This window comes from Lepidochelys kempii, chromosome 11, assembly GCF_965140265.1.
Source record: "Lepidochelys kempii isolate rLepKem1 chromosome 11, rLepKem1.hap2, whole genome shotgun sequence".
Classification (NCBI taxonomy): Eukaryota; Metazoa; Chordata; order Testudines; family Cheloniidae; genus Lepidochelys; species Lepidochelys kempii.
In genome coordinates this window covers 9964202-9976931 of record NC_133266.1, presented here as the reverse complement: position 1 = coordinate 9976931, position 12730 = coordinate 9964202, and the positions used below count along the sequence as shown (strand labels likewise).

Genomic DNA, 12730 nt, shown 5'->3' with positions numbered 1-12730 from the left:
AAAACCAAGGTTTAAAATGAATTTTATTTCAAAAATATCACACTAATATAGTAATATAGCTCTGATCTAAACTAGATAGTCATGATTTTTTAGGGCACCTTATTTTTTAAATAGTCTACTAAATTTGACAAGTGTAATAAAGGATAGTTATTCACTAGAATTAGAGCTGCACGTTATTAATCACCTAGAAGAACTTCAGAACACTGACTTCCTGGGGAAGCCAGCTTGGCAGTCTTTATAAAGAAACTGGAAAGCCTACTAAACTGGAGAGTCTACAAAGAGTCCTTGCTCCGCAGGGTCTGGTCAACAAGGGTCTCTAAAGCCCTGCTAAGCTAGCTGGCAGCTTTTTATGCATCTGGACCTCACTCAACTGAAACAGTTATGGGGTTACAACCCTGTGTCAGATAAGAGGATTTTGGATAAGAGGTAGTACAGGATTGTGTCCGCGGTCATACACAGTAGCTACTGATATTGTGAGACAGTGGAATATGCTGAGCTTGAGGGAGAAATGAAAGTCAGACCCCCTGCATTGTAGACATGGCTAACCTCTTATGTGACCATGGGCAAATCATTTAATCTCTGTGTGCCCATCTACATAAAAGGCATGCTGTTACCTCACAGGTGAAATGTATTTGCGTTTGAACTCTTTGGATGAAAGCTATATACAAACAACATTTGCTTTCTTTGAATGATTCTGGGTACAGTATGGTGCTTTGCTAATGAGACTTTACCATCATTTTTGCCTTACTGTTTCAAACTGGAAATACTCTTCCAACTTCCTTTTAGATAAGGGAAATATTACTGTTACACTAGAGGTTTAGTGGACCATTTGCTACAGTATTTGAAAAAGGAAGATTTCTGCTGCTATCCTAATGACTGTGTCCCTTCATTTCAGGTCCTGTTTGTTCCCAGACACTGGTGGCACTATGTAGAAAGCATTGACCCCATCACAGTCAGTATAAACTCTTGGATTGAACTGGTACGTTCCTTTTAAGTCATTGCTGTGGGGTTCTTAAGCTACAAAGCATATGCCATATAGTGTAAGCTCACTGGTTAAAAATAAATAATTCTGCCCCACATCTGATGACATGATGAGCCACATTAGAGTGGTTTATAATAATAATCTAACATTTTTTTAGCACCTTTTATCCAGAGGGATCCCAACACACTTTACAGACTTGTGTTTATAGAAGGATCATTTATCACCCATCACTAGAATGCAGCCATGCTGGGCCAATACATTGCACAACTGTTTGTGTTTGCCTGGATGTTTTTAGTAAGGAAAATCGGGAAGCAGAATAACTTCTCTAACTAATACTACAGAGGGGAATTTGACCAGGTCACAGATTTATTACATGCCTGCTCTTGAGGAAAGAGCTTTAATCATGCATCCACTGGCCTAGCTCTTCCTCTAAATCCTCTACACTGGACTACAAGGAGCCTTATAGAGGCTCCCTTTAATCTTGCCCCCTGCCTAGCAGCTTCATTCATGGCTTGGCAAGGGAGGAGGCAGGCTCTACCCCTAAACAACATGATCAGTCAGACTTTACATGAATAAGGATTTGAAGGCTCAGAATTTAAGGCCCTGATTCAGCAAAGCACTTGAACTCAAGCATGTCCTTAGATTCACCCTATTCAGCAAAGCAATTAAACACATGCTTAATTTTAACCTGTGACTTGAATGGGACAAAAAAAAAAAGTATATTTTTATGTCACAGGTTAAAATTTAAGCATGTGTTTAATTGCTTTGCTGAATAGGGATGGACTTAAACATGAGCTTGACTCCTTCCCTGTTCAGTAAAGCATATGCTTAAGTGCTTTGCCAGATCAGGGCCTAAATGACAAACAAAATTAATGGCAAATAATACGACTGCCTGAAATGTTTTAATTCACATCTTCCTGAGAGTGGAGATTGTGCTTGTATTGGATTTTCTGGTTTAGTTAATTTCCCTTTTCTCTAGGCGTTGATTTTTACTGTGTTTGTTAACCAATAGATATGTGATCATTCCAGTGATACAGTCTCAATACTCCACAATGTTTTCAAACCCAAATCACGTTATCATGAATACTATCTTAGTATGAAATACTATTAAAGTGGCGAAAGAAACAGGCTTTTTACTAGGATAGAAATCTATGAGGTGCTGAAATGATAGGAACAAAGAGTTATACAGGGCTGGCCCCTTTTCTGGGCCATCTTCTGGCACCTTTATGCTGCTCTGGAAGAACAGAGGGGTTCAAACCTGGGTGGATCCTCCTTGGAAAGAATTCTCATTGTAAGGGATATTCAGCTAGAAGAACAATGTGTAGCAATCCTACGCCAGTCTCCTACACAGTGTCACGTACAGGGGGCAGCTAGGAACACTGCATTCCCTCTGTTCTGGGTCAGCAAGGCAGCCTACAGGCAGCCATTCAAGGCTGTCCTACATTTGTGCAGGCCCTGAGGCAATTCTGATTTGTGCCAGTGTCTAGAATTCAGAGTATGCAAAGGTCACTTAAAGCCCCTCCTCCCCCAATCCCTTAACTGGGCTCCTCCTCTTGAACTGCACCACTCAGGAGTTGCAGGTCAGAGTCTGGCCCATTGTACTATACTAGGGGTAGCCAACCTGAGCCTGAGAAGGAGCCAGAATTTACCAATGTACATTGCCAAAGAGCCACAGTAATATATCAGTAGCCACCCCTCAGCTTCTCTCCCCCTCCCTCCCTCCCTGCGCCTCCAAATCAGCTGTTCCATGGCATCCAGGAGTCTCTGGGGGGGAAGGGGGAGGAGTGAGGGCACAGCAGACTCAGGGGAGGGGACTGGAAGGGGTGGAGTGGGGGCAGGGCCTGTGGCAGAGCCAGGGGTTGAGCAGTGAGCCCCCCCCGGCACACTGGAAAGTTGGCGCCTGTAGCTCCAGCCCTGGAGTTGGTGCCTAGACAAGGAGCCGCATGTTAACTTCTGAAGAGCCGCATGGGGCTCCGGAGCCGCAGGATGGCCACCCCTCTCCTATACGGATAAATACAGAATGCTAGTGCTAGTGGTTGGACATATTTTTGTTTCCTTTCCCTTACTGTTTTCTCATTTTGTTATCCACTGGTACAATAAAATAGAGCCAAATTCTGCAGCCTTTACTAGGGAAAGCTCTGACTGAACACAATGGGAGTCCAATTTGAACAGAGTCTGTTGGATTTTCCTAATAAGATATCAAAAATTAAAAGGCCCCACAAACAAAATAAATTACTTCGGCTACTAAGTAAATTGCACAGTAGTTTAACCTTAGAAAGGACTGCGTGTAATCATTGTGGCGCAGGTGACAGTTGATTACAGCCTATTACCCGGCAGATGACAGCAACATTGTTTTTAGATGTGGGCAATCCATCTATGAAAATAATTCATGACACTGGCACTAAAATATAATACTGAGAACGCTTCCTTTACCTATTCAAGCAGTTCTCTCACTTGGAGCTGTAACCAGCCACTTTCACTTTGACAGATGCGTGTCATGCCAGCATCATCCGAGTGATGCCATTAATTATTTTGCCAAGACTTTTTAGAATAAGAGTAGAAGTTTAATTTGTTTTCAACATAATGTGACAGATTCAAACCCTGCTTTCTAACGAACTAAGTCACATGATTAATGCAGCCCCAGGATTTAGCATAGTAGGATGACTCCCAAGATCACAATACCTTGAAAAATATTAACCGTTTACATGTGTAGTTTTGCAAATTGATTGTTCAGTGCAACAAAAGTAAGTGTACTCACAGGACTGCAGGCTGGGAACATGCTGCTTTATTTTACTACATCACAACAGAGCCTAGAGGGGAAGAGGGAGTCAATTCCCTCTAACTAGACAAGAAGAAAGGAATGGAGCATGGCTGCTACTCTGAGTAACCCAGTTAACCCTTGATGACAACTTTACTATATGTAGAAATCAGGATGTTGTCATTTTCGCAGGGAGGAGGTTTTTATAAAAGCACGTTAATAAATGTGAACAGATACCCCCTATGACAGCCCCACACACTCCACCAATGGCAGAATTTTTGTCCTAAAACTAGTTTGCAGAAATGAAGATAGATTATTTTTCTGCTTGAATCCCAGGTTCTACTGTGAAACTCCCAAGATGCATTACAGCCTTTAACACCCTCCCCAGCAAGCTATAAGGCTGGACACATCCTAATGTTTCAAACCCCCAACCCAACATTTGACAGTCCATGGCTGGCTGTCTCGTACTTATTTTACATCTTCCTTTTTTTTCCTGCTTTCCCTCTAAGAGCCCAAGTGACTCTTAAATTATCTGTCCATTTCTAGTGTACTTAACACTGTGATATCCAAGTGCTAATCAACGCTGTATGCCCTGTTCAACCTCCTTACCTTCTAACTACCCCTCCACTGCCGCTAAGCTATTCAGTTAAATAGAAAGTGGAAGACAATGGACTGTCTTTCAAAATTATGTTTCTCTGTTCTAAAATCCCAAATTAGCCCATGTCTAGCTGGCCAAGGGGTGAAGGGAGAATTGAAGGTTTGTACCACGCAAAAATCAATTACAAGAGCCCCATAAGACTCTTAATCTTTTTATAATTTTTCATTTTACTTTTTTGGGAATGTCATGTTATTTTGTGTTATCCTGCCTGCCAGGAGAGTGGGAGGGCCTGCGATGTTGCAGAGCGAGACTGCCCTGCACTCACCCCACAGCGGCAGCTCCCGTCTCACAGGACTGGGCCCAGTTCTCCTTTCTGGCCATTGCAACATCATAGTGCCACTCAGATTTGACCCAGGTGATGAGGGAGTGGCTGGGCCAAACCAGAATAGACCTCCCCAGCCCTGGCCCCGTGAGACAGGAGTTGCCACTGTGGGGTGAGTTTTGTTTTATGTCATTTTATACATTTTCTTCAATTTTGTGTTGTTTCACATTTGCGAAGCTGTATCAATTACTGATCTTTTTAGTGTAGCCAAAGCCCATCAGCATCCTTCAGTGAAGGAAACATTTGTTTTTCCTTCTGTTACTATCTAAAACTGCAACAACATGTTAGTGGGCTTCTCTTACTGTCAGATGACAACAAGCTTCCTGATTTTTCATAGGACTTAGTAATGTGCCTTAGTAGCCCCAAGGTATTTGCTATCTCACAGTAATATCCTTTGTGTTTCAAGTGTTTAAAATATGTATCTGTATAATTTTGTAAAATGCTATTGTGGTCCATCTAGATAAAGGGGCTATATAAATGCATATCATTAGAAATTCAACAGGATCCATATGCTGTATCATTTATGAGGTACCAGATTTAATTAACAAAATAATCCCTCTTGCAACCTCTTCTTCATGTGAGTAATCCTATGACTTCTTGTGTTAAGAAGGATTTTCAAGTTAAGGCTCTTGGTTTGATCCTTTCCAAGGTCCTCAGGCTTTCTAAAGGGTGCAAAGTGCCAGATTTTCTCCATTTACCTTTTATTTCCTTGGGATAGGATGCAGATCACAAAGCCCGGGTGGAAGAGGCAGTAACTCGAACACTAGTGTGTGCCATAAAATCTGCAGAAAACCCCAGCCGTGTGGATGCCTGGCTGAATCCCACAGAAGTAAGCGCCCTCTTGTTTCCATTAGTGGCGATAGCCTGGAGTTACTGACATTTCTTTTAAACTTACTATGAGTCTTTTCTTCCTGTGTAATAAATTGTTATGTGCCTTTCATACAGCTAGGAATAAGCATAGCATTGAATAGAAACATACAGCTTGCTCACTATGTTTTTTTTGTTTGCTTGTTTAGGTCGAGGCAACATCCCATGAAATCAATCTTCAGTACTTAAATGGAGCAATGTCTGCATATTTAGAATATCAAAAGGTAACTGTATCCGAGGACAGAGATCCCAGCACCCATGATACAGAGAAGGAGGCGTCTTCATATAAAAGAAGGAAAATAGAAGTCAACACCAAACTAGAGGACTATAAATCATGGACCCATGAAGCTGGTTTTACAGTGGTTCAAGCAAAAAAGTTGGAGAAAATACCTTTCGGGGTGCATCTTATTCCAGTATTACCACAGTCTCAAGAAGGAAGCTCAGTGGGGGCAGGAGCAGTGGAAAGTGACTCTGGAGACCTTCTCAGCGAAAATGAAGACGGACATTTTGGAAAATTACGCTGCAGTGGGAAGCAATCAGTAATGATTAATGACTGCGAAACACTTGCAGATCAAACCGATGCAGACAGCAATGCAAACTCTTCACAAATGGCCATTTCTACAAATGACTTGTTAGATTGTTTGGTTAATCCACAAGTCATCAATTTGGTGACTGGTCTCTTGTTGGAGAGAGAGAGAGTTTGATATCAGAGTATTTTTTCATTTCTAAAATAAAGAGAAACTAGCAGGCTTGTTCTGGGTTTTTTAACTCACTAGTAACTGAGTACTTTACTATTTTTTAAAATTTGCATATTTTTTAGATACAGACAGGTATGCTTGGGAATGCATGTAAGGCCCCAGACCAGCACCATATTTCAAATGGTTAAATGGCAGAATAAAAATGAATACCCGAAAAAGAATAAATAAATAACATTAGGCAGAGACAACTAATAGAGATAAAACAAAGGGAATGCGTACTCAGCCCCTTTTGGATCCATCTGCATTAGAAATATAAAGTACCCAGGTGCTATACAATTGTCCCCGATTGTGTTACAACATGGTTCCAATTTGTAGAGAGTATCTTAAGTGTCCTATAACCTAATAATTAGTTTAAACCTACAACAGGTATGTGGAACCTCAATTTATATGGGGTTCAAACAAACTCGTGCAGAGGCTAATGAGAGAATGAGTCATATAGTAGGCACTGGTGTACTTCTATGCCTCCTATTCTGTATCTGTGTCTCATAATAGTCTAGTTTCCTGGGGGCTGCAATACTGAGGTCTAATTTCAGTTGTTGGGTTTAGTGTGTGGGTACCGGGTGGTGTTGATGGACTGTGATATACAGGAGGTAAGACTAGACAATCTGATGGTCCCTTATGGCCTTAAACGCTACGACTCTCAATGGAGCCTAGAGACTGATACACACCTGGACAATAGATTCTCAGTACATGACAAAAAAAAACTACACCTGAAGTGAACGCCAGCACTTGGTCCCAGAGTATCCTGTCACCGAAACAGGCATAATCCTGCAAAAAGCAATAACTCTGGGGAGTTAAGATCCTGTAGCACCGAGTACTTTATGGCCATGGTCAAAACTGGAAAACAACAGAGTAGGGTATAATTAATCCACTTCAGCGTTTCATGGACTGTTGGGGTCGATTCACCGGCGCAGACACAGCAATAATTGTACCCGAAGGGAAGTTTTATCCCAGGGGAAAATGGCTGTCCTCTACCAGATAGTAGGGCAGCTTCAATCTCCGAACGAAAGCTGCCTGGGAGATATATTGAATCAGGCGCTACTTCGGTACACTAACCCTATTCTCTCTCCAGCCAGTGCTGGCTAGCTCCACGCCCACACTGGAAGAATGTGTTAGGCTTATTACTCTGCATCCTTCTCCAGTCCGACATTCCACCACCACGGGATGGAGCCTGGGTTCAAGTTGTGAATCAGGCCCATTCATTGTAACTTCTCCACATAATGATGTGTGGCATAATAGATGATGAGATGAGTGAAAGGCCAACTATAGTTGGAAGACCAACGCAATGCAAGGGATTGGGGGCTGTGTACAGGAGAGCCATTAAGCAAACTGGATCATAAAGAGGATGATCTAGTGTAGGTTGTGATACTCAGCAGGAAATAACACTTAAGACAGAAATAAGTACACCGGACCTTTGCTAGAACGCAGGATTTGGGATCCCTGCGCGGTACTGTGTTAACGCGGGGACCGCCTTAAAATGAATTCCAATGAAAGTAATTAAATTTGAGATCCATGGCCATGACCACATTATATGCAAATTCGTGCTTTATAGACCCACATTCTAGCGAGGGTCCGCTCTACTTGGAGATATCTAATCCCAACTCAGAAGTTCTACACCCAACACCATATCCCTTTTCAACAATAAAAAGGTCTATGGTGGGAGAAGAACCTATAGGGAGCAGGAGGTGGTCCTCAAGTCGGCTGGGCTACAGCACATGGAAATAGTTTTACAATGAGGATTTAAAAAGAGGCGGGAAAGGAACAGTCCATGAAATGGAGAATGCATGAAAACCAGCTACTCCATATGAAATATGAAAAAATGTCAGTGCTGCAAGTTCTGCAGTCCCCCCTCAGCTCAAACTCTGAACGGCTGTTCGGATTGTAGCAAATTTGAATCCCTCTTCACACAGTGGGCTATTTTAGACTCATTGATTTGTGTTTTCAGCAGGTTTCCAGAGAAGTTGGGAGGAAATCAGTCTTTGTATATCCTGGAAAAAGCATATTTTATTTTCTCCAGTCCACAGCAAGGGTCTGTTCACAAGTTTAGAAGCTGTGCAGAATCTTTTTGAAGCTCCAGTGTTGCTCTCTGGAGCATGGTCTTGGGAGATTAACACATGGTGAACTCAGTGTTGTTTTCACCATAGGATATGTCTAGCTGGAGGATCTTCGCAAGAACATGACAATAAAACACAGTTGGGAAAGTCACTTAAGATTCCCCTGAAATACCTAATGGCTTTGCTTTACCTTCAGCAGCACTTCAGAATGGCACTTGTCCTAATTATAGCTTCAGCCAGATTCTTTTTGCACAACTTTTGAAATCTTTGCATAGACAATTTTATTATTGCTAGCACCTAATAACATCTGCAGTTATTAGGTGACAAACCGGTTTCCAGTTTTACCCATTGATAGCTCTCTGAAGCACCCAACCTTTTGGCCTGAAATTTTCTTGGCCTGATCTCTGCCCAATGGTACTATTTTCATACAAGTCACTTTCCAACTGTTTTTGAGTTCTGGAAGTCAAAAGGGTGGAGATTCTCTTCATCTTCAGTTGTACAGTTCCCAGCGCTGTGTTGCCCTGATCCTGTTTCAGGCCTTTGAGTGCTACAGCTATGTAAATGATTAATAATATTGGGGTCAGAAGCACTTTTCCAGGTATAAAAAAATCAAACCCTTTTTGAACAAGGTTAGAGAAAAATGAATGGAGGTTGAAATTTGAAATGTTACAGAGATATGGTCCTTACGGGGCATTTGGGGTCAGATTCTTCACTACTGACATGAGTAAGGGTTGCAGGATTGGGACCTTGTCCTTTGGTTGGAAGGAGGGAGGGAATTAAAATTAGAGAATAAAATTATAAGCAGTTGGGAAAAGTCACTTCTGAGCATGCTCTGTGGAAATTAAGAATTTCGGCAGAGTTTAAATTGTGCTTCTGCTCTGAAAAATGACTCTGTTGCATTGGGGGGCTAAGAGGCATATTTGTTCTCTCTCTCTCTCTCTCTCTCTCTCTCTCTGCCCTAAATGTGCTCACTTCACAAGTAAAATTCCCAGGACCAAGATGGGTTCTTTTCTTCTTCTTCCTCATTACCAGTCACAAAGATTGCAGGCCAAATTAGGTCACTTGTTACATCTATACAAACCCCCTGTCTGTTTAATGCCCTCAGTGGTAATGCCTCAGTGAGATTGCTCAGGTGTGACAGACTGGAAGTTAGTAAACCATTCTGTTGATGAATGACCCAGAGTAGAATCCGCTTCATTTGCCTGTCTCTGTTGGCGGTGCCATGCCAGTGGGTGTAAGATGTTAGAAACTTATTGTAGTTGCATCTGCTGCCTTTAGTGACTCATGCGGCACCCTGGGAGCAGAGTAAGAAGGTGCAATTTTTACAGAGTCACTTTTCATAATAAAACCACACTCTAATGAAGCTCCATCCCCTTTGTCACATTGCTACATTTGCTCTCTTTTCAGCCTGACCACAGGCGTTGGGCACAGACAGAGGCTGCTGCTGGGAACGTTTACAATATCTCTCACCTTATGCAAATGTTTCATTCAAATACACTCAGTGAAAATCCTCATGAAGAAAGCTTTTATATCTGGGAGAGGGTACAGTCACAGGGTGTGGGAAGGAAGAGCAGATCCTGGGATGCAGGGCTACTACATTCAGCAAAGTCTAAGCTTGCTTAGAAGAAGTTATTTTTTTCCCATAGCAACGATAACTTCAGAGGTCACAGGGCTAGGGCTTTTTATATTAATGTGAAAGATTTCCAAACTCTGTATTTCAGAATGTCTGTTCTTGAGAAGGCTTATAGATGCCTAAAGATCCTAACACAGTCTCCCCTATAGGCAAAAACCCAGATATTGTTACAGGAGAGCCTACCTTTAAAAGAGTCTGCATAGCAGGGAAAGCCATTGCCACAACACTGAATTGTATGCATTAGACTAGAGACACATCACGCATTGCTCCGAACAAACATTCAATCTGTCTACAAAGAGCAGTGCTTTTCTGTCTCGCCAGGTGTGGACCATGATTAACGGATGAGGCTACAGCAAGAGATCGTTATCTGGGGAGGCCAGAGCCGATCTGTTTACAATGCTATGTAAAAGCACCAGAAGGGCTTCATGTCTCAGAGGCATAATATAAAAATCAGAGTCATACTCAGTGCAAGTGGTTATGGAGAGAAAAATTACCACAGATGAATGGAGTCATGTATGGCAAATGGCCCATGGACAAATAAGAAGAAAATTTACAGTTCCATGAGCCAATTCAGAGTATACAGAAGACCACGATTTCTGACTCTCTCGTCATTTGCCTGACACTGCACATAGGTGTTTTAATCCCCCGCCACCCCCCTCTGAATGCATCCGATGAAGTGAGCTGTAGCTCACGAAAGCTTATGCTCAAATAAATTGGTTAGTCTCTAAGGTGCCACAAGTACTCCTTTTCTTTTTGCGAATACAGACTAACACGGCTGCTACTCTGAAACCTTTCTACATATTGAGAGTGTTTAAACAAACTGAGTTCTGACCCCTTTAGTGACAGCCTGTTTGGACAATGACTTGGGAGCTCAGTCCTCATGGCCCCAAGGCTAAGGAAGGGAAGACCAATGTTCTAGCTACTTTTCTATACAATAATAAAAATATTTTTTATTTCAAAAGAATATAGACAATGGATTTCCTGATATCTCTTATCCTTACCCAAGTAAAGATTTTATAAGGTAGTGGTTATAAAGTGTCTATAGCTAACCCTAAGACCATTACCAGGTACCAGGATGGTTAACCCTTAAACTATGGTTCTCACTGCTCCCCAGCCCCTTTGTCCAGGGGTGTGGAGGGGTGAGAACTGTAGGGCCAGAGAAGCAAAAAGGGCTCTGAAAGCCCCGTATCCAGCATTGGCACTATGGGAGATAAGGCCTCAGGATGGCTTATGGCTCTCACAAGGCCTGGTGTAGGGAGCGTGCCAGATGTAGGGCAGGAGGATGGTACCAAGGATGTGGCTGCAGCACTGTGGGGATTCTGCACAGTGCCGTAGCCCATAAAGTAGTCCAAGGAGGCTGCCAAGTGCTGAGACAGGCCCCAGGGCTCTCTAAGTTCTGCCGAGGGCCCCTTCAGCACCTGGAGCAACCCAGGATTGGGAAAGCACAAATGTGGTTTAAAAATCACTTTAGCCTCCACTCCCTGACTGCAAATTCTGTGCTGCATCACTTAGAGCAGTATTTTTGCTATTGACTGCAGGGGGAGCAGGATGTCTCCCTAGGTGTGGAAGCAGGCTCAGAGAGGGGTGCATTTGTCTTAATATAGTGGGAGGGAAGCAAGGCGCTTTTCCAGTAGTGTGTATGTGTTGGCGGGAGGCTGGGGTCCTAGGAAGATTTTGTTGGTGGCAAGGACTGGAGTCAGAGCAACTGACAGGACAGTCCTGCTGGAGGAGGTTGTGGGAGGCTTAAGTAGCAGCTAAAAGGGCTGGGAGCTCATAGGATCAAGCTGTTGTGGGGACTTTTCTGGCCTAGTAAAGCAGACAAGCAGTTCTGTCAGTATCCAGAAGAGTAATGTCACTCATGGTGTCTGAAGGGTTAACATTTAATTAATGTTTCTAGTGCCCAGTCTACACACAAAGTTGCACCGGTGTAACTAAAGAGGTGTTTTAAAGTTGTTTTAGTTAAATCAATGCCAGTTTCTAAATGGACACTCTTAAAATGACTTCAGCTTGGTTTATAGCAATTTAGCTTGTGTTGATCCCTTACCTACTGAAGCTAAATTGCTAGAAACCAGACTGAAATCAAATTAAGAATGGCCTTGAAGGAGTTTGCACTGATTTAACTCAATCTATATAAAAACAGATTCTAGTTAAGCTCATGTAACTTTGTGTGAAATCCTAGCTCCATTGAAGTCAATGGCAAAACTCCTGTTGTCTTTTTTGGGGACAGGATTTTTTTGCATAGCCAAGACCTGTAAAAGGAAGAGAGATTTCCCAAAAGGACCACAGGCCAAGATTTTTAAAGTATTTAGGTGTTGGTCCACTCAGAGCTGCAAGCCTACATGATTTATATGGCTATGTTTCATTTTCAAAAGTGACTCAGGCACTTAAGCACCTGTAAGTCTCATTGACTTTCAGTAAAACTTAGGCTCCAAAGGCCCACATTATTAAAGTTCTTTAGGCACCTTACTGCCATTGACCACAGTCAAATGCAGAAGTTTTGCTCTGTCACTGTTAAAGCTACCTTGGAAAGCCTGGACAAATGCAAGCTAACTTTTGCATACTTAAGTGAGATAATTTAGCTATCAACGTACCAGGAGATGGCAGGAGATGAAAATTCCTATATCAAAACAAGATAAACTTCCCCGTTCCCCATGCAGGCTCTTTAAAAGAGCACTAGTAACTTTCTGTCCTCGAACAC

At 42.4% G+C, this 12730-nt stretch overlaps 1 protein-coding gene across 4 annotated transcripts in view; it reads left to right on the top strand.

The window, feature by feature from the left end:
- Positions 1–6338, top strand: part of HSPBAP1 (HSPB1 associated protein 1) — an 88552-nt gene extending 82214 nt beyond the window's left edge. For 3 of the 4 annotated variants that reach the window (XM_073305102.1, XM_073305101.1, XM_073305103.1), the window contains exons 6-8: positions 896–979; positions 5439–5549; positions 5737–6338. In XM_073305102.1, the coding sequence (XP_073161203.1) occupies positions 896–979; positions 5439–5549; positions 5737–6291 (750 nt within the window). In that variant the 3' untranslated portion in view covers positions 6292–6338. The remainder of the gene's footprint in view (positions 1–895; positions 980–5438; positions 5550–5736) is intronic. The other variant, XM_073305104.1, reaches the window with a different exon arrangement.
- The last annotated feature ends 6392 nt before the right edge of the window (positions 6339–12730 follow it).